The 1,625-nt window shown below is 47.4% G+C and overlaps 1 protein-coding gene across 1 annotated transcript; it reads right to left on the bottom strand.

Annotated features, from left to right (window-relative positions):
• Positions 1-67: 67 nt before the first annotated feature.
• O0I10_013122 (uncharacterized protein) lies at positions 68-1,231 on the bottom strand (the record flags this gene model as incomplete). Its single annotated transcript, XM_058492957.1, has 1 exon — positions 68-1,231. The coding sequence occupies one exon, from the start codon at positions 1,229-1,231 to the stop codon at positions 68-70; it is 1,164 nt and encodes a 387-aa protein (XP_058336277.1).
• Positions 1,232-1,625: the final 394 nt, after the last annotated feature.

Below are 1,625 nucleotides of genomic sequence, written 5' to 3'. Positions count from 1 at the left end.
TCAACCGTTGTATAATAAAGAGTGAACGGTGGTATCGGTTCACGACATTGCCCCCTGCCAGGTTGAGCTATACCCTGTAATTGACGTGGCGTCGAGAGCGTTTGCTGTGGCGTGTGTTGGTGGCGGCGATGTCCGATGCAGATCGTTTGGGCGTAGTCTTGTGATGCTCTGTGGTGTCATTATCAAAAGCTGTATCACGTAAACCAGACGAAGTGTTCTTCATGTGAGACGAAGAGTGCTTCATGTCGCGTGTAGGCGTTGGTGATGGTGATGCGGTGATTTTGTTCCAGTAATTCGAAATAGGTGCTGGGCTATTGAATGACTGTGGAGGTTCCCAAGTGTCATCAGCCTCAGTGTATCCTTCCCATCTTACCCTGTAAAGATACTTTCCGGGTGCCAACTCTTTGTGATCAACGATAGCTTGGATCGTGTAGTACTCGCCATCCCGTTCATAGGCTTCACTTGCATCGAGTAATTCATCCTGGGATACGAGCTTGAGTTGTGATGGTGCGAAATTCCTGGATGCGAGGAGTCCTTGTTCATCCCTTAAGACATAAGAACCGCCTTGGGTTTCACGTACAACGGTATAGGGTCCTTCATAACGTGGATCCAATTTCTTGCTGCGTAGCATATCCTTGACCATAACCTTGCTGCCTGGAGGGAACTTAATCATCCTATACTTGGCATCATGCTTACCTTTCTTGAGCTGTGCGAGTGCTGTTGCCCTTTCCGAGATGGCAGAAAACACCGTTTTCGACATCAAGTCAATGCGCTCCATCAGCTCATCTTCTTGGAGAGGCCTAGGAATGTCGTCATTGCTGTAGTCACGGAATCCATTTATAGCTCGGTTAAACATGAGGGCAAATGGTGTTGTACCATGACAGCTGGCAACCTTGTTGTTGAGGGCAAGTTGGATAGGTTTCACATACAAGTCCCAATCTTTGGTTGCTCCATCGACATTCTTGCGGATGACATTGGTTGTTGTTTGAACGAACCTTTCTGCCAAACCATTAGCTCGTGGGTGATAAGGTGTCGCTAGGCGGTGGTCAAATCCGGCTGATTCCTTGAGCTTGCGCATAAGTGCGTTGACGAATTCGGTGCCGTTGTCGGATTGTAGATATCTTGGAAACCCATAGTCGCAAAATGTGTTGATAACTGCTTGTACTACTGTATCAGAAGATTTGTCAGGAAGAGCATGTAAAACACAAAAACGTGTGCAAACGTCGACCATAACTAAGAGATAGTTGTTACCACGGCGGCTTGTAGGAAAGCTGGCAAGGTCAATTGCCCAGTGATCACCAGGGAGATATGCATGAATAGGGCGTAAAGGTTGATAGCCGATCTTAGCGATGTTGTGTCGCTGACATTGTGGGCAGCTGTGTACAATAGCCTGTGCCTCCTTATGCATGTTGTTCCATTGTAGGCCGTTGTTGTGTAAGTAATCCACCATGGCCTTTGCACCAAAATGTCCGAATAGATGAGCTTCGAGTAGCAGCGCCTTTCGTTCTGATTCGGGTGGTGTAAACATGTCGTCTGTACCATCGTTGAGGCTGCTGTATACTTTGTCGGTGTCGTTGTCGTTAACGTCGATGGCGTTGTTGCATACAGAAGTTGATTGTGTACCA

The sequence above is a fragment of the Lichtheimia ornata genome (assembly GCF_029851405.1).
Source record: "Lichtheimia ornata isolate CBS 291.66 chromosome Unknown scaffold00252, whole genome shotgun sequence".
Taxonomy (NCBI): Eukaryota; Fungi; Mucoromycota; class Mucoromycetes; order Mucorales; family Lichtheimiaceae; genus Lichtheimia; species Lichtheimia ornata.
Note: the sequence above shows the minus strand (reverse complement) of the source record. Positions and strands in the feature narration are given on the sequence as shown.